At 41.3% G+C, this 21,493-nt stretch overlaps 1 protein-coding gene across 2 annotated transcripts; it reads right to left on the bottom strand.

The window, feature by feature from the left end:
* Nucleotides 1-9,097: 9,097 nt before the first annotated feature.
* LOC119734337 (uricase-like) lies at nucleotides 9,098-21,493 on the bottom strand. Of its 2 annotated transcripts, none has more exons than XM_038207783.1 (7): nucleotides 21,400-21,493; nucleotides 15,541-15,819; nucleotides 14,514-14,712; nucleotides 13,445-13,631; nucleotides 11,162-11,285; nucleotides 10,226-10,309; nucleotides 9,098-10,092 (listed from the first exon to the last, which is right to left on the bottom strand). In XM_038207783.1, the coding sequence occupies exons 2-7, from the start codon at nucleotides 15,811-15,813 to the stop codon at nucleotides 10,012-10,014; spliced, it is 948 nt and encodes a 315-aa protein (XP_038063711.1). In that variant the 5' UTR covers nucleotides 15,814-15,819; nucleotides 21,400-21,493; the 3' UTR covers nucleotides 9,098-10,011. The 2 variants fall into 2 exon arrangements, with proteins under 2 accessions (XP_038063711.1, XP_038063712.1); XM_038207784.1 differs by lacking the exon at nucleotides 21,400-21,493 and adding an exon at nucleotides 20,527-20,625.

The following is a 21,493-nucleotide window of genomic DNA, read 5'->3' as shown; positions in this document are numbered from 1 at the left end:
ATTTCTGTGATAAATTATCACAGTAACGCGGTATCGCGGAAGGAATTATCTCTGATTTCTGGATTTCTGTGATAAATTATCACAGTAACGCGGTATCGCGGAAGGAATTATCTCTGATTTCTGGATTTCTGTGATAAATTATCGCAGTAACGCGGTATCGTTGAATTATTTATCTTTGATTTCTGGATTTCTGTGATAAATTATCACAGTAACGCGGTATCGCGGAAGAAATTATCTCTGATTTCTGGATTTCTGTGATAAATTATCACAGTAACGCGGTATCGTTGAATGATTTATCTTTGATTTCACGATTTCTGTGATAAATTATCGCAGTAACGCCGTATCGTGGAAGGAATTATCTCTGATTTCCTGATTTCTGCGATAAATTATCGCGGTAACGCGGTATCTCGGAAGGCAATTCAAGCTTCCGTAACATACACTCTACACAAAAAAACTTGAATAAAGCGCCCTCATCGGACAAAAAATACAAAAAATGCTGCACAAAATTCCCATGTATACGTAGTACCCTTTGCATAGGGTGGTGATAGCCTTTAATTACAGAAAAAAGACTTTCTACAGATTTATGTCGTGCGCTAAACAGTTAAAAAAGTCTACAGGCATCTACCCTGTACAGGAAAAGTCTACACGCATCTACTCTGTACAAAAAGGGTCTACATGCATCTACCCTGCACCAAAAAAGTCTACACGCATCTACCATGCACCAAAAAGTCTACACGCATCTACCCTGCACAAAAAAGATTACACGCATCTACACTGTACAAAAAAGGGTCTACACGCATCTACACTGTACAAAAAAAGTCTACACGCATCTACCCTGCACAAAAAAAGTCTACGCACATCTACCCTGCACCAAAAAAGTCTACACGCATCTACACTGCAGAAAAAAAAGTCTACACGCATCTACACTGCAGAAAAAAAGTCTACGCACATCTACCCTGCACAAAAAAGGTCTACACGCATCTACCCTGCTCAAAAATAGTACCCATGCGTGTTGTTTCTACAGGGTATGTAGACCTTTATTGTACAGGGTCAATGCGTGTAGACTTTTTTGGTGCGCAGTTCGGATGCAACTAGATTTTGTTTCTACAGGGTAGATATGTGTAGACCTTTTTTGATCAGTGTAGATTAATGATGTGCAAACTCGACCCGAAATCGACCTCAGGGCAGTTTAGTCATCTTTTGAAAAAAAACAAAAAACGAAATAAACCGAAACAGTTGAGAAATTTAGGTGATGCAATATTATTGACAGTCACTGTGACCGCAGCCCTAGTGTGGTGTGGCCACCGAGCGCACTATCAAGTTCCCGTGGTATTAATTTCTCCAGTCGGATGGGACTGACAGTGAAATAGATACATTGTAACAGTTTTCATGATACCGCGTGATGATACCATGCGTTTGTTCAATAAGCGGAGTTACTCTCGATTAACCAGCTGAGTATGACAGAGAGAGACAATGGTTTTGCAAAAGAATTCATGCAACGTGGGTAAGGGCAGGCACAAAAAAGTGATCACTTTGTCCAAGCAAGGTATTCGGGGTTTTTTTGGGGTTTTTCGGGTCGAGTCGGTTCGGGTCTATTTTACCTTCCTTTTTGTCGGGTCGGGTCAGGTCGGTTTGATGGAGTTAAGATCAGTTTTGGTTCAGATTCGGTTTATATCTCTAATGTTTCGGGTCGGTTTGGCCTGGTCAACCCGACCCGATGCACATCATTAGTGTAGATGCGTGTAGACTTTTTTTGTACAGTGTAGATGTGTGTAGACTTTTTCTGTACAGTGTAGATGTGTGTAGACTTTTTTTGTACAGTGTAGATGTGTGTAGACTTTTTTTGTACAGTGTAGATGCATGTAGACTTTTCTGTACAGTGTAGATGTCTGTAGACTTTTTTGTACAGTGTAGATGTGTGTAGACTTTTTCTGTACAGTGTAGATGCGTGTAGACTTTTTCTGTACAGTGTAGATGCGTGTAGACCTTTTCTGTACAGTGTAGATGTCTGTAGACTTTTTCTTTACAGTGTAGATGCGTGTAGACTTTTTCTGTACAGTGTAGATGCGTGTAGACTTTTTCTGTACAGGGTAGATGCGTGTAGACTATTTCTGTACAGTGTAGAGCGTGTAGACTTTTTCTGTACAGTGTAGATGCGTGGAGACTTTTTATGTACAGTGTAGATGTGTGTAGACTTTTTCTGTACAGTGTAGATGCGTGTAGACCTTTTCTGTACAGTGTAGATGCGTGTAGACTTTTTCTGTACAGTGTAGATGTGTGGAGACTTTTTATGTACAGTGTAGATGCGTGTAGACTTTTTCTGTACAGTGTAGATGCGTGTAGACCTTTTCTGTACAGTGTAGATGCGTGTAGACTTTTTCTGTACAGTGTAGATGTGTGTAGACTTTTTCTGTACAGTGTCTGTAGACTTTTTCTGTACAGTGTAGATGCATATAGACTTTTTCAGTACAGTGTAGTTATGCGTGTAGACTTTTTCTGTACAGTGTAGATGTGTGTAGACTTTTTCTGTACAGTGTAGATGTGTGTAGACTTTTTATGTACAGTGTAGATGCGTGTAGACTTTTCTGTACAGTGTAGATGTGTGTAGACTTTTTCAGTACAGTGTAGAGCGTGTAGACTTTTTCTGTACAGTGTAGATGCGTGTAGACTTTTTTGTACAGTGTAGACTTTTTCTGTACAGTGTAGATACGTGTAGACTTTTTCTGTACAGTGTAGATGCGTGTAGACTTTTTCTGTACAGTGTAGATTTTTTCTGTACAGTGTAGATGCGTGTAGACTTTTTCTGTACAGTGTAGATTTGTGTAGATTTTTTTCTGTACAGTGTAGATGCGTGTAGACTTTCTCTGTACAGTGTAGATGCGTGTAGACTTTTTCTGTACAGTGTAGATGCGTGTAGACCTTTTCTGTACAGTGTAGATGTCTGTAGACTTTTTCTTTACAGTGTAGATGCGTGTAGACTTTTTCTGTACAGTGTAGATGCGTGTAGACTTTTTCTGTACAGGGTAGATGTGTGTAGACTTTTTCTGTACAGTGTAGATGTGTGTAGACTTTTTCAGTACAGTGTAGAGCGTGTAGACTTTTTCTGTACAGTGTAGATGCGTGTAGACTTTTTTGTACAGTGTAGACTTTTTCTGTACAGTGTAGATACGTGTAGACTTTTTCTGTACAGTGTAGATGCGTGTAGACTTTTTCTGTACAGTGTAGATTTTTTCTGTACAGTGTAGATGCGTGTAGACTTTTTCTGTACAGTGTAGATTTGTGTAGATTTTTTCTGTACAGTGTAGATGCGTGTAGACTTTCTCTGTACAGTGTAGATGCGTGTAGACTTTTTCTGTACAGTGTAGATGCGTGTAGACCTTTTCTGTACAGTGTAGATGTCTGTAGACTTTTTCTTTACAGTGTAGATGCGTGTAGACTTTTTCTGTACAGTGTAGATGCGTGTAGACTTTTTCTGTACAGGGTAGATGTGTGTAGACTTTTTCTGTACAGTGTAGATGTGTGTAGACTTTTTATGTACAGTGTAGATGCGTGTAGACTTTTCTGTACAGTGTAGATGCCTGTAGACTTTTTCTGTACAGGGTAGATGCCTGTAGATTTTTTCTGTACAGTGTAGATGCGTGTAGACTTTTTCTGTACAGTGTAGATGCGTGTAGACTTTTTCTGTACAGTGTAGATGCGTGTAGACTTTTTCTGTACAGTGTAGATGCGTGTAGACTTTTTCTGTACAGGGTAGATGCGTGTAGACTATTTCTGTACAGTGTAGATGCCTGTAGACTTTTTCTGTACAGGGTAGATGCCTGTAGACTTTTTGAATGGCGCACGACATAAATATGTAGATGTACCGGTACATGTAAAAAAATATTCTGGAATTATAGGCAATGGGTACTATGTAGACATGGGTATTTTGTGCAGCATAGTTTGTTTTTGTCTGATGAGAGCGCTTTATTCTAGTTTTTATGTAGAGTGTATGTTGCTACACACGTACCTGTCCAATTTTTTTGGTCCCATATGTTGCATGGTATACTAGTGGGTCCTACTAAAGCGCGTCAACAAGCGTCAACAAGCGTCAACAAGCGTCAACAAGCGTCAACAAGCGTCAACAAGCGTCAACAAGACTCAACGGTCGTCAACGAGCATCAACAAATTTTGTACATGCTTTTGAACATCAAAACGACAAAAGTAGCTTTATATGGTAGAAAAAGCGACAAAGAACATTTTCTGCATATCAATTAAAGTTAAACTGATTTCAAAACTTGGTTTTTTTAACGCGAAATGCACGACGAATTTGTCGAGTAAAGTTGGCCGCCATCTTGTTTACGTGAAGCTTAGCCCTACTACGCATGCGTGAAGTGTACAGAGCCATACTACGCATGCGCGAAGTGTACAGCGCCATCCAAACAAGATGGCGGCCAACACTAATCGACAAATTCGTCGTACATTTCGCGTTAAAAAAACCAAGTTTTTGAATAATTTGAACTTTAATTGATATGCATAAGATGTTCTTTATTGCCTTTTCTACCATATAAAGCTACTTTTAATGTTCAAAAGCATGTACAAAATGTGTTGATGCTCGTTTACGACCGTTGAGGCTTGTTGACGCTTGTTGACGCTTGTTGACGCTTGTTGACGCTTGTTGACGCTTGTTGACGCTTGTTGACGCGCTTTAGTAGGACCGCACCTAGTACCTGCATCATACAAGGCCAAGTTCGGGCAAGGACCATTAGTCGACTAGTGGTTGATTTGTGACGTACCTTACGCCTGCGCACTGATAGCAATGTACGAACGTCTCGGTAGCATAAAATGGTACGACAGTAGAGCGCGTAATGAATATGCATGACTATGACGTCACTAGAAGCTCATTAGTAATATATCACGCACGGTACTGATAGATATACTGTACATGTAGATGCACACTGTATGTGCTGCATCCCACTTACCCGATGATGATGTCACGCCCCAACTATCGCATCGGTCCCAACTATAGTTGGGACTGTCCCAACTATAGTGCGGCAGTTGGGTCGGCCCAACTATAGTTAGGACTGGAGTTGCGCCGGATGCTTCATGCTTGATAGATCTTGTTGGATTAAAATGTTCCGCGGCGCTGGCACCGTGTATTCGTCGTGCATGCATGCCGCAAGGCTGGCCGGTCACGTGGTACTGCCTAGTTGGATGAGTTGTCCAGCTGCTTGGTTTTATTATCCAGCAACATTTTGCAAAATTCAAAGATTGCCATGGCCGGCCAACTATAGATGGGCCCCACCCATAGCTAATGTCAAAGGTCCCAAGTCGGACATGTAAGCAGAGCTGTAGAGAATGTTTTATAGTCGTACAACTATAGTTGGGACTGCCAAATAAAAATATTGCGGTGGCGCGGCCCAACTACAGATGGTCCACACCTATATATCATTTCATTGGTCCCAAGTAAAGTCAGATGTGTATTAGAGTTGTAGGGAATGTTTTATAATCGTACAACATAACAATGTACACTATAGTTGGGACCGCAAAATAAAAAGATTGGGGTGGCCCAACTATAGATTGACCCCATCAATAGCTAATTTCAGTGGTCCCGATCCCCAGTAAAGTCAGACGTGTATCAGAGCTGTAGGGAACGTTTTATGGTTGTACATCAATGTAAACTATAGTTGGGACACCGCAAAATAAAAAGATCGGAGTGGCCCAACTATACTATAGATGGGCCAGCCCAACAATGGAACTTACAGTTGGGACCGTCCCAACTATAGTTGGGACAGGCCCAACTATAGTTGGGACCGATGCGATAGTTGGGGCGTGACAATGATATCACATTTAACAAGTCCTCTTTCTACTGTCGCGCCGCCACCCTCTAGCGTCGTCCCACTTACCGATGATATCACATTTAACAAGTCCTCTTTCTACTGTCGCGCCGCCACGCTCTAGTGTCGTCCCACTTACCGATAATATCACATTTAACAAGTCCTCTTTGTGCTGTCGCGCCGCCATCCTCTAGTGTCGTCCCACTTACCGATGATATCACATTTAAGAAGTCCTCTTTCTACTGTCGCGCCGCCACCCTCTAGTGTCGTCCCACTTACCGATGATATCACATTTAAGAAGTCCTCTTTCTACTGTCGCGCCGCCACGCTCTAGTGTCGTCCCACTTACCGATGATATCACATTTAAGAAGTCCTCTTTCTACTGTCGCGCCGCCACCCTCTAGTGTCGTCCCACTTACCGATGATATCACATTTAACAAGTCCTCTTTCTACTGTCGCGCCGCCACCCTCTAGTGTCGTCCCACTTACCGATGATATCACATTTAACAAGTCCTCTTTCTACTGTCGCGCCGCCACCCTCTACTGATGCCCCACTTACCGATGATATCACATTCTACAAGTCCTCTTTCTACTGTCGCGCCACCACCCTCTCGTGTCGCCCCACTTGATGATCATCGGTAAGTGGGGCAACAGTAGAGGGGCCCGGGGACTGGATGTTATAGTAGGGGCCCCCAATTTTGGGAGTATCAGGGGCGGACCTACATCCGGAAACGGGGTGCCGATATAAGGGGGAGGGAGGGGCCGCGGGCGGGGGGAGTCTAACTTGTGTCTGTTAAGCAGATTTCTGCGGCATTCTAAGGCAATTCAAGAATGATTTAGGTCTTTTATCATTCCGTCTATCATTATTTGGCCCATTTTGTGTGTGGGTGAGTATGTAAACACCTGCAATTGCTAGGGTCAAAAGGTTTAGGACAGACAAAAAGGGTCCACGATCGCCCATAACAGTCCATCGGATTGAAATTCGTGTACAAAACCTAAAACAGCTGCTGCTAAAAAGTTATTTAGAGTACAAACAAAGGAATGAGGATGAGGGACAATAGGGGTCCACGATTGCTGGTGTTTACAAAGAGCAAGTTCGGGCAAGGGCCATTAGTCGACTAGTCGGTGGTTGATTTGTGAAGTAACTTACGCCTGCGCACTAATAGCAACGTGCGAGCTTGTCCAAGGGCGGATCGGGGGGGGGGGGGGGAGGGGGAAGCAACGGGGGCCATGCCCCCCCCCCCCAAAAAAAAAACACCCCCAATTTTTTGTTTAAAGTGACGTCGCAATAAAGGCAGGCACTGCGTACACCACTATCTTTTCCTTTAAAAAAGAAGGTCAAAGTGGTCAGAAATTGCCTCAGATCGCACCACGTAGCATTTTTCCGGACACTAAAGCGGACCCCGAACCCCACGCCGTAATTTTTTGGACCCACTTTTTGGGGACCAACATGTTTGTGCCCCCCCTCCCCCCCCCCCCCCCCCCCCCAAAAAAAATTGTGTTCTGGATCCGCCCTTGCTCTTGTCAAACGCTGGTCAATGTCATCGCAAAACTTCTGGGTCCTGGCTCCCTGCTGTACGTTATGAATGCGCGCGGCTATTGGTAACCAGCGAGGTACATTAGGCCGGTTCCAAAATAGTCGACTAGCGTAGTCAACCGTCGATCGTCGACTAGACAGAGTTCGGGCTACTATGGTTAACCACTGGTCAACAATAGTTCTTGCGCAAACTTGCCCAAATATGTGTGTGGTGAAGGGTTCAAGTCAACCTCGTCCCCAGTGCTTACTTTATTTTCAACCTCGTTTCCAATAGTAAGCCCTGGATAGGAAACGTTCTACATGTATGCCTGATTCGATACCGCAATTAGTTAGTAATGGATTTATATCGTGTACTTGGTGGTGCTTTTTTAATGTGCATATTACGTGTTTTCACGTTCATTGTAATAATTCCATCCACACCTTATATTCCTTTAGTTTCAATTTGCTTGTATTAATATGAACTGTAGCCTACACTGCATTGGCTGGATATAAGATTGTAACATTTTAACTTCCAAAACAATCGTGTTTTCGTTACTCACGGCGTGACGAATTAAGTCTGGTTTTTTTTTTTACCCTAGACCCAACATAAGAAAACAAACGCTAACTTAACGCACAGTCAGGCACCAGATTATTCCTCATTTGCATGCGTGTTCAAAGATTTTGCGCATGCAAAATGTGAGAGAGCAAATAGTGGTGGGTGCGTACTGCTCAACTCCCTGGGGACGTGGTTGGGTTCAAGTTGAATCGCGCAAACATTTACTGGCGCCGCCATGAAGAGCGCCACCTATTGTCCGCTTTGAAGGGCGCCCCATCAAAATATGACGTCCAACCCCACCCCATCTCCCCCCCCCCCCCTCTAGACTGTTTCCTGCCCCTCCCCCTCAAAATAGGCCAGAGATACTTTCAAATTCAGCAAAGACCGAATGCTCATTACCTTAAAAATTCCAAATTAGTGGCCAGGCTATTGCCATTTTCCAATAGGCTGGATGCGGGCAAACATTACCGTTGTGATTTTACATTAAAGAGGCGGGATTCAGACCTATTGACATCATGCATGTAATTAGCAACATTACACGGATTTCCGCTAGTTACCGGCCCTCATTTTTGAACTCAAAAGGACAATGGGGTCATGAAACCAGACTCCACCCCCCCCCCCCAAAAAAAAAAAATCTGGGTTTTTTTTTTAGAATGGCAGAAAATTATTAAAATTGAACGCCCCCATTTTCAAGCTCTCTTCATTTTGTGTCTGTTAATGTTTATTCTTTTGCCAGAAGTACTTCAATCTTTTCTGCTACCTAAACAGCAGATTTTGCTTATAAGTCCCTCGGCAGGTGGACGAAACTGCGGCGAGGTATTAGAATGCCTCCAGGTTCACGGCGCTTTGACTAACCGCGGCGATTTCGCTATTTGTGTTTCATTTCTCGTGTCCCTCAGAATGGTACCGTAAATTCCGGGACATCCGATGGAAAAAAACCAAGAAATGAACCATTTTCATTATTTTCTCTCAATGTTGTTCCTCTTGATTCTTGAGTTTAAGCAGCTTTCAAACGGCGGATAGGGCCTACACCAACAGAATTTGAGAAAACCGACCAATACTTCCCGTGCCTTAAAAAAAGAGGGGGAGGGGGAGTTCATGATGCAAACAAATTTAAGCATTTGGTTTTTACTTAATGTGTTTGGTCTTTACTTCAAGTGTATTTAACAACATGCTCCTTTCACCCGTTATATAAAACAAGACAGTGTAAAATTATTGTTAAAGAAACGATGCATAATTATTTATTATAGAGTACGTACAGTTGATGTTGAGGGATTTTTTTCCGCAAATGAAATGCGGTGGCTCTTTCATAATATTTAATTCATAATATTTCGCCGACCACATCCCATCTTCGAAGTACTCAACTCATCATTTCCATTAAGAATACTGTATATCATTTTATTAAAGTAACTGACATGTTAACTTAGATAAATGAATAATTTACCTGCAGCAAACTACGATTCGCTACGACTATGACCTACGGGATTCGAACCCGCGGCACAACCAAACAAGCGGCAATTGGTGAATAGTGACACTATAACGAATAATTACACAGATATCATTTGGACAGTAACTGTTGTTGCTTAAATAATACCAAGCATATGCTCAACATGATCAGGTTTCTGAACCAAAGCAAGAAAAGTATCGATTTTCCGATATATGTATCAGAGTAATCTCTCGGATAAAAATTCATTATAATTAAAAAAAAAATACTGTACCACAAGTAAAAACCTAATGCTCCTAACCAAATGATGGCTCTTCGTATTACTTGACTGTATTGAAATCACCGAATTATTAATAGTCCCAATGGTAATCGATGGTCTCTGTTAACGTTCAACAAGATGACATAATTGACCAGTCATGTTTGATTGAATAACATTATCGCACGATTTGTATATTTTCACAAACTTAATAGGCTACTATACTTTGGTGGACGTTTTCAGTGCAAGAGAAAAATAATATGTAATCAAAACATGTTCAAGGTATTTCTCAATTTTTTTCTCGTATTATTTTAAACTGTTATATCCATCTTTAATAATATTGAGAATACATGTCGCATGCACTTTTTCCTAAAATCCTGCACCTTATATCCATCATGAGCATTGTACCCGCTCGATCGATCAATCTCACAGCGAGTTGGGAGTACTGTGTGTACGACTTACAGCCACACGTATAATGCCATACGGATCAGATGTGGGCATTATGATCTGGAAAAAGAAAGAAAGCAAAAATCAAATCATATTGAGAAATGTAAACATTTGAAAGACGATAGGTACTTTTCATTCTTGATATTTCTAACGAGACAGGACCAAAACATGGGGATGAATCGATGGATATTACCTCTCCCGTGTTTTCCATTCCGATTTTCTTCAGGTCTGCAAATACATAATGAATGTTCGGCATATCCAATTCCACCTGGTCAACCTACAAACAAAAATGTAATCAATCAATTACGGTACTCCAAGACATTTCTCAACTGGTCTGCAGCGGTGAAACGTTTCTAAAAGGGGGAAAAGATATTCTCCCATGCCCAAACTTTAATTAGGTCAAAGCAGACCATATTTTAGCAATGACTTCAAGGCAGTGGCGCACCCAGGATTTGGGGGGTTTTTTTGGGGGGGGGGTTCAAATTTTTTATATTTTTTTTACAAATTTGATAAAAGTTGAATATTTTTCAAAACAATGTTGCCCAAAATGTTTGGCCGCAGAAAACAACTGGTTTTTTTTTAGGGGCGGCCTATTTTGACGTTGGTGGCGCCACCTACACCCCTATTATACTACTCGAAAACAGGCCACATTCATATCACCAAGGCCAAATCATGGTACTAAAAAAAATTCCAAAAAAAACAAATAACAACAACAAATTGACAACCTCTTGGGAGAAGGGGGCTCAAGCCCCCCGAGGCGCCCCCCCCCCCCCCCCCCCCCACTGGGTGCGCCACTGCTTCCAGGTAAGTATTACAAGTCACAATCATTAACAAACTAGTGATCAGTCTAACGGTCACGTGACTGGTCATGTGACAGGGCATCCCTTCTTGTTCATACCCTATGCTCGCGATTGGACTTGTGATGTGACTGAGTCATCACTCATGATAAACTGAAAATTTAAGAATTTGAAAATAGGTAGAAATAAGTTTTTATGGCTCGAATCGCTTCGCCTCGGCAATGTAACTTGTTAAAAGAGATTGTGCATGAAGGTCTACGGGTCAACGAACTTTCGTTTTCTGAAAATAGGAGTAGGTCTACAATTTAATCCTGTTTATTATAATACCGTACCTCCGCTACTTTTTTCATCATCCTCTGAGTGCACTGGTAGAGGATCTCTTGAATGGAGGCGGAAAATCTTCCAATATCGGGTGGTCCAGCGAATTCGTCCAAAATGGCGACCTTACACAACTCCCTGTACGCAGGCGCATACACATTGGTGCACCGAAAGACAAAAGAAAAAACAAAACAAGAAAAAAAAATTGATGATAGGCTAACTGTCAAATATTTAAGGTATTGACTTATTATAGCTACCATGATGCGAAGCTTTTCCGAAATACTCCATGTGGTTTGGGAGGATTTTGGAGGAAAACAATTTGTATGCATGCTAAAAGGTGTCGGTTGATTTTGGGAGTATGCATTGCGTCGAGTTCGTAGGCTGTAGCCGCTGTACCCATGCAGATTATGTTCAGCCATGATTGCAGTGGCGTAAATCTGTGTCGGCGAGTGGGGGTATGGGGGTCACGGACCAAAATCCAAAAATTGCCCGCCCGTGGAAATTCGAAAAGCGGGGGGGTGGGGTGGGGGCTGACACCACATTACACTAGGGGGTGGGGGGGGGGGGGGCTCTTCATGATATAGATGTATATCCATATGTATATACTGGCATCAAATGCACATTTTAAAAGCTTTTGTTCTTCGTTTCACAGTGCAAAATTTTGGTCGTTGGGGTGTTGAAAAATTACCTAAAAATCAACATTGTTTTTTTTCTCATCATGAAAAAGTGGGGGGGGGGGGATTCAATAGCCCATCCACCCTGATCACAGTGCGGGATATATACCCCCATCTCACCCCGGATGTACACCCCTGTATGATTGAGCGTTATCTCATCCACACTGCTTCTGAATGTCATTGGCACTGCCTCAACCCATTGAAGGATTGGGGAAATGGCCACCCCTCAACTGGACAAATGCAAGAAATAACGGATGATTTTGGTGGATTGAGGCTGAATCCAATTTTACGTGGTGCATGGCAATTGGAGGATTTTTGCATATTAAAGATGGTTCCTCGCCAAAAGGGCCATTGGTTTAGGCTTTGAAGACCCTACCACTGGCTACTTCCACTCCACCAAAACCGTTTCATCAGTAAGTTTCTATTTGCACAATTTGTTAAAAGAGTATTCTCAGACAAAATTAATATTGGCTTATCACCCTATCCTATTGCCATAGCAATCGTAAATCTTGTGGGGAATGCACCACCAATTTGTAAACAAGCAAACTTGATTTTTTTTTTTTTTTGGGGGGGGGGGGGGGTTACACTGAATCGTGATAGTTGAGGCAAACCCTTTATATTAAGTGTAAAAAAGACCCAGACGTTTGATTTGTACTATTATTTCTGTTCTACAAAATGTCTGTTTGTGTATACGCGTTGCGTAAAGGATTCGAATGTCAGACCTTTGGAATACAGGCATGGTTCGCAGGTTCAAATCTCGCGTGTGTCTATTTTCTCCAGACAGCAATTATGTCCGATCGTTATGAAACTTGGTGGGTAGGTAGGTATGGATAACAGCATTCAAAATCTGAAGTGACGTCATCATGACGTCATCATCTGATTTTTTATGAATTTTTCAATTTTCATTATTTTCTTCAAATTTTACAATAATTATATAAAATACGGTCCGATCGACTTCAAACCTGGCACACACTTTTACAACCATCTGAAGATGCATGCCGAATCATGACGTCATCATGACCTCATCACGTGTCACATGACGTCATCCTAAAAGTGCATACTTTAAAGCCCTATATCTACAGAACCGGAGGTCCAATTGGGTTCAATCTTGGTATGCAAGTATTCCGGGACGTGTTATAGACAAAAATTGCAGTGACGTCACGATGACGTCATCATGTGATTTTATATAAATTATGCAATTTTTGGACCTTTTACTCAAATCTCATTAATGGAATATGGTAAATCCAAATTCTTTTTGTAACAGGTTTGTCAGGTGAAAGATAGATGCGCAAAATTTCATAAAATTAGTGACGTCATCATGACGTCATCAAAAACGTGATTTTTTGATTCACATATTAGGGTATGTCCGATCGTTATGAAACTTTGTGGGTAGGTAGGTATAGATAAAGGCATTCAAAATCTGAAGTGACGTCATCATGACGTCATCATGACATCATCGTCTGATTTTTTTATGAATTTTTCAAATTTCAATATTTTCTTAAAATTTTTCAAAGATTATATAAAATACGGTCCGATCGACTCCGAAACAGCTATGTGATTGTCCACAATCACAGGTCTAGTTGTGATTACTCCTTTTTTTACTGGCTCTGCTCACGTTCATACCAAGTTTTGTCAAAGTCCACGCCCACTATGTTGGAGTAGCGCCACTTGGATTCGATGTTGGAGCACACGATGCGATCGTCTGTCTCTGGTAGGCTGGTGTACTCGTCCTGAAAGTAGCCGGCGAAACCTGATTGGGTAGTCTTCAAGATTCTCATATCACTAAGCCCCGCCCACACTATGGGTAGCCCTACACGGACAATAATTTTAAAAAAAATGGAAAGATTTAGTACAACTATAAGCGTCCTGTAGGTATTTTCAAGATGATTTCCCGTGCTTTTTTCGAGTTTCATCTTGAAACAAAGATTTGCTATTTCAATTGCTATTTTCCTAGCAATAGAAAAGTTTTGAATGAGCCTTGTAATTGACCCCCCCCCCCGAAAAAAATCCACTGACGTTTATTTATACAGTTTAGTTTGCTGATACGATGCAAAGCAAAATATCCCAATTGACATATCTTAGAAACTTGAGTAGCCAAATTACAGTGACTATCGAAGTACACACCCAGATTCCTAACCACTGTGGTAGGAGTTTATAAAGTTCAAGAATGGTAACATAGTGTTCTGATTTTGGGTACACGTTTGATAAAAAAGGAACATCTTGTAAATCAACAAATTCCCTCCTTCACAATTTGTAATATACGTCAGTGATGAAGAGACGTGGTTGTATTTGCATTTACGAATGGATTGGGAAAGCTAGGCATCGGACATGTTAGTGTCAGCCAACTGCCTCTTATTTCAATCCTTTGCGTCTGCGTCAAATTTGATCATAAGAAGTTGCTGTGTCCACAAAGTCTTAAAATTATATATAAACAAGATAGAAAACCCTGCAGGGAACATAACAAATTTTTAACACAGTTTGCAAGATCCGCGTAACAGCTATTACATTGTATCATCAACCTCGATCCCCGGTGCTGTCAAGCAAATACGCTCCCACTACCCGTTACTGTTGGAAATGAGGTTGAAAATAGAGCAAGCACTGGCGACGAGGTTGCAATTTCATATATGTATTTCAAGAAGGCGGTGATTTAATGAATTTTGTTTGTCATCAGCCACAAAAGGCAAGTTATTACCTTTCCTCTCCTGCTTCACCACGCAGTATCTCTTGGCTTCCTGTGTCTGGATGAAGGCGTGCGCATGCTCCTTACCGGACTGGTCCACTATCCGCCTCCAGGGGGCGTCCTCCACCGTGATCTCGGCCCACTGGACCTGGTTGTACTTTCCCATGAAATGCTGGCACAGGTCCAAGGCGAACTGCTCTGGAGTCGTAATCTGCAGAGTGGAAAACAAATGACACTCGTTGATTTTCTCTTTTATTGCAAAAACTATGTTGAGTAATTAAAACACTTTTCTAAACACTTTCTTGTTTTCACCTTGTTTATATTCGTGCTCAGCTAAATAATATTTAACATGCATATGTTTAGAGTATTGATGCATAATGTTAAGCAACTAAACATTGACGTTTACGAATTGGACAAGTAATGTTTAGCTTCTAAACATGTTTACAAAGTGATAGAAAGATCGTGATAATTACTAAACACAATATTTGGAGTGTACAAAAGCTTGTGATCCATTTTGTATTTCCCTCTGCAGTCATTGCGAGGTCATCATTCCAACCCATACGGCCTCTTAATTTCAAATGTCTATTCATGATCGTTTCCTTTCAAAACGGTATCTCCGGATATGCGAGCTCGTGCTGTAAAAATGGTTTCGTTTAATATTGCATTTTAAAATCTGCACTCAATGCTCCGCCCCCAAGGTAGACTGTACAATTTTGGGAGTTAATTCCGTTTAAACCTCCAAATTCACCACCGGCCGTACCAATGCATGGTGCGTGGCCGGTAGCCTCTTTTGCCGTGGTTATTGTAGTTATTGTGTTCACTCAAGAGTCAAGACCTACATTCACAAGTTTGAAGTGAGGCTGCTCACCACCAACACTACATACAACATCTGCATGGAGTTGAAATGTTTACAGTGTATTTCGAGTAATTCTGGGGAATTTGGCAGTTGTTTGATGAATCTGACAGATTTTTGAAGGGCAGTTAGCAGAAATTTGCCGTTACCTTACGGTCACCCTGGACTCGCCCTATATTCACTCACCCCTTTGGCTTTAGCCAGTGCGTACACCGTATTCTTCTGGGAGTCCGTTGGGATGACGTCCGAGTTATCACTGTTCACGTACTCCTTACGAGTGTTCAGCCCCAGCAGCGTCTTGACCGTGATTTCCCGGATGCTGTGGGTTCCGCCCTGGCGGCGATGCTGCATGACTCGGACCCCGTGCTTGCCATGGTAGGTCCCCTTCGAGACGAACTCAACTTGTGGGCTTGTCGACATTTTGTTCTTCAATTCTCTGCCGTTTGCTTGTATAGGCATATACCTCTGTTGCGAAGATTAAAAAAAAAATCTTCTTGACTTAATGCTGAATTTGTTATCTTATTGTTTGAGATTGAGAGATTGGGATTACTTTATTGGCAAGTTCAGTAAAAAAAAAAGACTGTGTCGCAACTGCCCCTCGGCCTTATACAGGGTGTTTAAAAAAAAAGAAGGAAACCCAACTTCAAAGAATGAGTATGGACAGACGATATGTTTACTGGTTATTAAACTGGTATCATCTGAAAGCGTAATCTCTATGCTTTTCAATGATACCATGTTTAGGTTTTGTGAGTCATGCATCAGTGAGCATCATTGTCTTGAAAACTGGATGCAAAAATGCAGTTGGTTCACTTTAAAAAAAAAAAAAAACCAATTACACTGGGCACAGTGCGCCTATTGTTACGGAAATGTTTGTGAAATGGCTTGAATGTTAATCCTCGGGAAAATGGCACATTGTTTTGAACGTGGCTTGGTCAAAACGAAAAATTCATGACAAACAATAAAATCCAGTTTTCAAACCAACCCGACTTGTTTTTTGGGGGTTTTTTTATGGACTCGTGTCTTCTTCCTGAATACTTATTCTCATGCACACCATGCCTATTGTGTTTGACATGAAAGTGAACCAACTGCAATTTTGCATCAAAATCTCATGACAGTGGCGCTCAGTGATGCATGACCCTGGAAATGTAAACAAGGTATCATTGAAGAGCACAGAGATAACGCTTTTCAGATGATAACAGTTTTATAGCCAGTAAACATTTAGTTTGTCCATACTGGTTCTTCAAATTTGGGTTTCCTTTTTATTGAAACACCCTAGGGCCCGCACCTGCTAGCGCGCCCTCTCTAGACTACGCCGCTATAGTAATTTGCACCATACTATCAATGAAATTAGTGGTCGCATACAAGAAGTCCCAAGGGAGGTCAAGTTGTGGGAGATATCGCATTGAGGAAGGAGTACACACTTGCTGCTGTGAGTCAGCTTGTGCTCTGGGAGCACTTAACTTAACTGCGAGGGAGACAGAAAACCATCTCTGTATATAGGTGTGCTCAGGGACAACAGATCAACAATATAAGATCGAGACGACTGGTTGATCCGTTGATGAGCCCGACTGTGGTCGACTGGAACTATACCACTGTATGTCGGGCACATGTACTGTTACACTCACTACCTAATTAAACTGGAAAATAACCAGATGCAAATTCCTGATGGTCTTTAATTTGTATTTCAAATTCGTATGGTTTGTTAGTAGTTTGGACCTATTACACATTCGAATTTCCTTGCGTGCACTTTTGCGCTTAAGATATCATTTTCAAAACAAAATTCTTTACAAATGGAAAGAACAAAACAAAAGGTCTGAATATCTTTTCATGCATTCAAGCATCACAACTTCTTGTCACAAAACACAAAAGAAGACTGTTTTTTTTCAAACAGATGTATTTTTGCATGGTTAGGCCAAAAAAAAAAATATTCGGTCTCTGGTCAGACCAAAGTTCCGGAATTGACGCGGGGACGCGGCTTTTTTTTTTTTTTTTTTTTTTTTTTCTTCAAGCTTGGATTGTACAGACAATGGTGGGGTACTATTTTGCTTTTTTGTACATTGGTGTCCTCCATAATTTGCCTTGGTGCTCTCGATCATTTGCCTTGGTGCAATTTCCCATTCCTTGTGCTCTTTGGTAAAAAAAATTGAGGAGGTGCGGCAATAGAGGGCGCTGTTGGAGCAACCGCGGAACATTTTGGGGGAAAAAAAGATTGACGCGCATGATTAAAATCGACGCGCGCGCTGACCAGAGACCGACTTATTTTTTTTTTGGCCTTAGTAATATATATTTATTATTATTATTTATTTGTTGGGTTTTTTTGGGGGACTCTTATTGATGTCATTGGTGATAATGATTTGCAATTAAGGATTGCTTATACATTTGAGTTGAAATTACATTCTCGACAAATCAATAATACTGAATTTCTGAACATTCAGGATTTAGTGTGTGATTAAAATGTGTAAAAAGATCATAATACAATTCATAGTTTCTCAGAAAATAATTTTCTAAACTATAAAAGACATCATAATATTTCAGTTTTGAAATAATAATTTGACCCCAGCTATTAAATTGAATTGTTTTAAAGGAAAATTGTAATCCGAATGCTATACTGATATGTGGTTAAAGGGAATATACAACATTTGCAAACATCAAAAAACAAAACTACCAAATTATTGCGAAATTAGTGAATGACATTTCTGTAAAATCATAGCACCTGGTGTGCTAACATCAAGAAAATATTTATGCATCAATTTGCAACGTTGGTCGGCCGACCAGCGTTGGAAAAAACTGGCTTTTTTTCAAATAGGCCTACTGTTAATTTATTATATTTAGTTAGTCCGCATTTTCTTTGCAATCGATTACACAACTGAAAGAGTATAATACAAGCCAGTTCATGAGCTAGACTGATTCTCGGACATTACACTTCCCTTACGTCTACAAATTGCTCCGTTCCATCTTAAGTGGGGTCAAGGAACCAGACAACAAGAACATAATTTTGTTTTACTTGTTTTTTTTTTTAGCATCTACGAACCCAAAACGTCAAACAAGTCGATGTAACAATATTTGCTATAAAATACTAACCCCCAAATCCATCCATTTCTGAAAATTATAGCAAAAGCAAATGTTGTATATCTCTTTAAGAATAAATGACGGTGCGAGTCATTTTAGAGTTTTTGGTATTTTCCAGTTCTTCGCTTGGTTCACTGCTAGCATGATGTTGTTTTCCTTTATTAGAAACGTGTCCCAAATATACAATGGAGGAATTAAGTTACTTAGGCCTAATGTTTACCTAATCCAAAGCAGTGCGTAGCGGGGTCATTGAGATTGGTTGGGGGGGGGGTGTCACGTTGGACGTGAAAAAGGACACTCGCCTCGGTGCTGAAAGGTAGACGCGCTTTTTAAGCTGTGGCAGGAGTTACATGTCACTTGGTGGTCGGTCGGTCGGTCGGTTGGATGGTCTGTCTGTCCCCGGAAATTGACCAAAAGTATTGTTTTCCTTATGTGCCATCGGCGTCGCATTTCTCAGCTCTGGCAGGGATTTTTAAAAAAATTTCATGGGGGGGGGGATCGATTTAATGCAAGACTTTCATGCAAGACTTCTTGCAACACGGCCAGAGCTTATTGTGCACTCGCACTTGTTTCACCAGTCACCCGGCCTGTCTCCGTTAAATAAAAAAAAACAGGGGGGGGGGGTATTTTTTGGTATTTCTCACAATGTACCCCCTTTAGTGACACCCCTCCAATGGCGAAGGCATTGGCATGCAGGCTATTGTGAAAAGAAACTGCCCCATGAGTTGACGGAGTACCTGAATTAGTAAGAACAGTGCTTTGGCAATTGAAGGGGCCATAGGGTGTTCATGATAGAAATTATATCTTGTGGAATTTGGGAATTGACCATTATTTGCACGTAAAGATTGCATTTGCATAAAATCCATACCACAATGATTCTTTAGTTGCGTAACTACGGTGTCCGATTTGCAAGAACTTGTCAGAACTTGACTTTACTTGTATAGGGGCCTAAACATTCAAACTAGCACCCAGCTAGCAGTTGAACATACATGATTAAAGCTGCCAGTTTTGGCTATTTTCTCGTCAAATCCGTCTGGGCTTTTCTGGGTTGGTCATAGGCCTATAGCTCCTAACACCACAAACTTTTTCTTCTCCAAAGTTGGGGGGGGGGGGGGGTGAACAAAATCGATGCAAGCAGTGCAAGGTTTTTTTTTTTTTTTGCTGGTCCCAGAGGGCCATTCTGTAGTCCTGACTGACCGACTCACTGACAATGATTGTCACTAGTGAATTACACCTCGTAAAGCCGTTTCCACATACGATGCTATCCTATTCATGTATGTTAGGTAACAACTACACCACAATGTGCATTAGCCTACCACGCCGCCAACGGCGAAAGCGGATTTTTCATTTCCATAACGTTACCGCTACTATACAGCATATTCTACGAGGTATTCAGCCATTTTAAATCAATTGAATTGAATTGAATTTTGTACACTCCTGGACCAGATTTACTTTCGTCCCGTTTAAACCATTTTCACCGTCCCGAATTTACTCCTTTCAGCGTCCCGATTTTGCTTTTAAAATTTCCATCCCTTTGCAATCTGCCACTCACTCTGATTCCCCCCCGGGCTACGCCACTGTACCATGCTGGAATACGAGGCAGCGACAGTACTCGAGGCTGCCGGGCCGGCCGGCCTCGCGTGCTCGTCAGACGGTCGGACAGACGAGGAAACACGCTCAAAAGCACTGGAGTTTGCCATATCGTACAGGGCGGAGGAGAGTTTAGGAACCGCCCGCGCGGCACGGCGACGGACAGCTATTGCTTAATTGAAGGTATCAATCCGTTGATATCAATCCGGTATCAATGAATAATCAAGTGTCGGTTCAATTATTACCATGACATCAGCAGTTATTTCATCTTGTACAATGGGCAATGTACATTTCGCATTAAAATGTTTAAACGTCATGTACAAGACGGTTTGGTGAAATAACCACATAAATGGCGATTTTGTTCTGCCCGAGTCGCACGGTATCCCGTATTAACCGAATGGTCCTATACTGGTCCCTATGACATCTGGACGGCTGAAGACAGAATATAAATGGACGAATGTTTGATGAAGCTTTTCTCCAGCGTGTTATGACAAACCCCCACACCAAACTTACCCAATTGGAAATGATATATGCGTTGTATTGTCCACTGGAAAGAGCTTAAGCATAATATACGATATCGACCGTGACTGATGGTGCTCATCATCCTCATTCTCCCACGAAATTGTTTTGGTTTGTCGTTCCCTGGTTTGTATACATAGAAGGCGTCGGCTTGTAAGTTATTGTTTTCGACCTTCCCATACTTTGACACTGTGATGTAAGGTGAACTAACCGCAACGTTGCTTCAATGGTCCATACGATTGCCAAACAAAACAACAATCAAAATGATGAGAGTTGAGATTCTTCTCAAACAATGCGCATCCGGCTCTGGAGACCTTCAGATTTGTATTATTTTTATTTGTATTATATCTTGTCATTTGAATGTCAGACCAAAACCCAAGGCAATCGCTATTCAGGCTTGTTTTCACTCACAGCACAATCCCATGCATGCTTTCATAACTAGTTGTATAACATATATACTTGCGTCCGTCAAGTGAAGAATAAAGAACGGTGTCATTACATAACTGGAAAAATATGATAAACATTTCTAAGAAAAATTCGAAATAATATTCAATATTTGCCTTGATTTTCAGAATGATTGAAATCTATACTTAGCATACCTCTCTGTGAAAGATATAACTCAACAGTTTAGGCTTGTTCTCGTGGGAAAGTTACGGCGTTAGACCACCAAGTGAAGACAAAATGACGTCGTCACGTATTTCAAATTTCGTATAAAGAATAAAAACAATTTTAAAAAAAATGTATTTCTAGGAGTTTACACCAATAATGAAGATACCTGCCCGATTCTGTATATGCATGTTTATAACTACATGTTGTATATGTTATTTTTTTTTTACATAAATGAAGGAAGAAAATATCTGTTCCTACCTGTGATGAGCAGTAAGACAACGAGCGAGTCAACTGACCACTTCGGACATCGAGGAATGAAGCACCGACACCGCGCACCGGCTATTTAGCTAAG

This window comes from Patiria miniata, unplaced genomic scaffold (genome assembly GCF_015706575.1).
Source record: "Patiria miniata isolate m_02_andy unplaced genomic scaffold, ASM1570657v1 HiC_scaffold_27, whole genome shotgun sequence".
Classification (NCBI taxonomy): domain Eukaryota; kingdom Metazoa; phylum Echinodermata; class Asteroidea; order Valvatida; family Asterinidae; genus Patiria; species Patiria miniata.
This window is presented reverse-complemented; position numbering and strand designations above follow the sequence as displayed.

What these genes read in the sequence shown, in the direction of transcription:
- LOC119734337 (XM_038207783.1), bottom strand. Translation starts at nt 15,813, where the DNA reads ATGCCTATACAAGCAAACGGCAGAGAATTGAAGAACAAAATGTCGACA. An exon ending in GGTGAAGCAGGAGAGGAAAG is followed by an intron (nt 13,632 to 14,513) that starts GTAATAACTTGC and finishes TTGTCCGTGTAG; the next exon opens with GGCTACCCATAGTGTGGGCG. An exon ending in TGATGAAAAAAGTAGCGGAG is followed by an intron (nt 10,310 to 11,161) that starts GTACGGTATTAT and finishes TTTTGTTTGTAG; the next exon opens with GTTGACCAGGTGGAATTGGA.